General features: G+C 42.1%; 1 protein-coding gene across 1 annotated transcript; it reads left to right on the top strand.

Moving 5' to 3' along the window:
* The first annotated feature begins 806 nt into the window (after nt 1–806).
* On the top strand, nt 807–1,166 carry LOC143620498 (putative mitochondrial protein AtMg00860). The gene has a single exon (XM_077092186.1). It carries the CDS (start codon nt 807–809, stop codon nt 1,164–1,166), a length of 360 nt encoding a protein of 119 aa, XP_076948301.1.
* Nucleotides 1,167–1,562: the final 396 nt, after the last annotated feature.

Below are 1,562 nucleotides of genomic sequence, written 5' to 3'. Positions count from 1 at the left end.
CGATAAAACCATAGGAACAATATTAATAAATCAAATAGACCTAAGTGTACTGCTAATTTAAATAGCTGAGAGGTGATAGATTATATGATAAGTCTTGGTTGTTTAAGATTGCTAGATTTAGTTCTTCGTAAGGAGTCCGTCTAAGTTTGATTTTCCTGCCTTGTTTATCTAGTCGAGTGAATACTTTAAACTACCTTTGATTTCCGCGCTATAAGGTAAGATTTCTTGTAGAGGTACTTTTCATAAAATAATTAGCAACCGTAAGCGAGTCTAATTAAACTGATGTTTTTAAGAGCTTAATAGAGATCCATAGGCGTCTTCTTTAAGTGAATAATTTAAGATCCCAGTTCCATAACTTAGCATTTTTCAACTATTTGATAATTGATACATTAAGGATTCTGTTCGGGTTTTCTTTAAGTGAATAATTTAAGATCCCAGTTCCATAACTTAGCATTTTTCAACTATTTGATAATTTAAGATCCCAGTTCCATTTTCCACTCCCCTTCATTGACCAGATGTTGGAGCGACTGTCGGGAAAGATGTACTATTGCTTTCTTGACGGTTTCTCGGGATACTTTCAGATCCCCATCTCTCCTGAGGATCAGGAGAAGACGACATTCACATGTCCCTATGGCACATTCGCCTACCGGCGGATGCCCTTTGGACTGTGTAATGCCCCAGCCACATTTCAGAGATGCATGGTGGCGATTTTTCATGATATGATCGAGGACTCCATGGAGGTTTTCATGGATGATTTTTCTGTTTTCGGGAGTTCTTTTGATCATTGTTTGAGAAATTTGGAGAGAATGTTGGCTCGTTGTGAGGAGGCCAACCTTGTTCTTAATTGGGAGAAATGCCACTTCATGGTGAATGAGGGCATTGTGCTAGGGCATAAGATTTCACAGGCAGGGCTTGAGGTTGACCGAGCCAAAGTTGACACCATTTCGAAGCTCCCGCCACCGAATTTGGTGAAGTCTATTAGGAGTTTTCTCGGTCACGCGGGATTTTATTGGCGATTCATAAAGGACTTTTCCCAAATCGCCCGCCCGATGACGAAACTCCTTGAAAAAGATGCCCCGTTTGTTTTCTCCTCCAAATGTCTTCGGGCGTTCAAGCTTCTGAAGGAGAAATTGGTGAATGCCCCTATAATGGTTGCCCCCGACTAGTTCTTACCTTTCGAGTTGATGTGTGATGCTAGTGACTTTGCAGTCGGGGCGGTCTTAGGTCAAAGGCGGGATAAGCACTTTCACCTGATTTATTATGCGAGTAGGACACTAAACGATGCGCAGGAGCATTACACGACTACTGAAAAGGAGCTCCTTGCTGTTGTCTTCGCATTCAATAAATTTCGGTCTTATCTTGTCCTTTCTAAGACCATTGTGTTCACGGATCATGCAGCCCTTTGTTATCTATTCAGTAAACAACATGCGAAGCCGAGACTTATTCGATGGATTTTGTTGCTGCAGGAGTTAGACATTGAGATCCGTGACAAAAAGGGTGCTGAGAATGTCGCGGCCGACCACCTCTCCCGTCTTGAGTGCTCAGCTTCATCGGAACAAGTG

Source organism: Bidens hawaiensis, unplaced genomic scaffold (assembly GCF_021521415.1).
Source record: "Bidens hawaiensis isolate Kalapana, Puna unplaced genomic scaffold, B.hawaiensis_p1.1 tig00002572_1, whole genome shotgun sequence".
NCBI lineage: Eukaryota > Viridiplantae > Streptophyta > Magnoliopsida > Asterales > Asteraceae > Bidens > Bidens hawaiensis.
The sequence above is the reverse complement of the archived record's forward strand: the minus strand, read 5'-3'. Positions and strand labels throughout refer to the sequence as shown.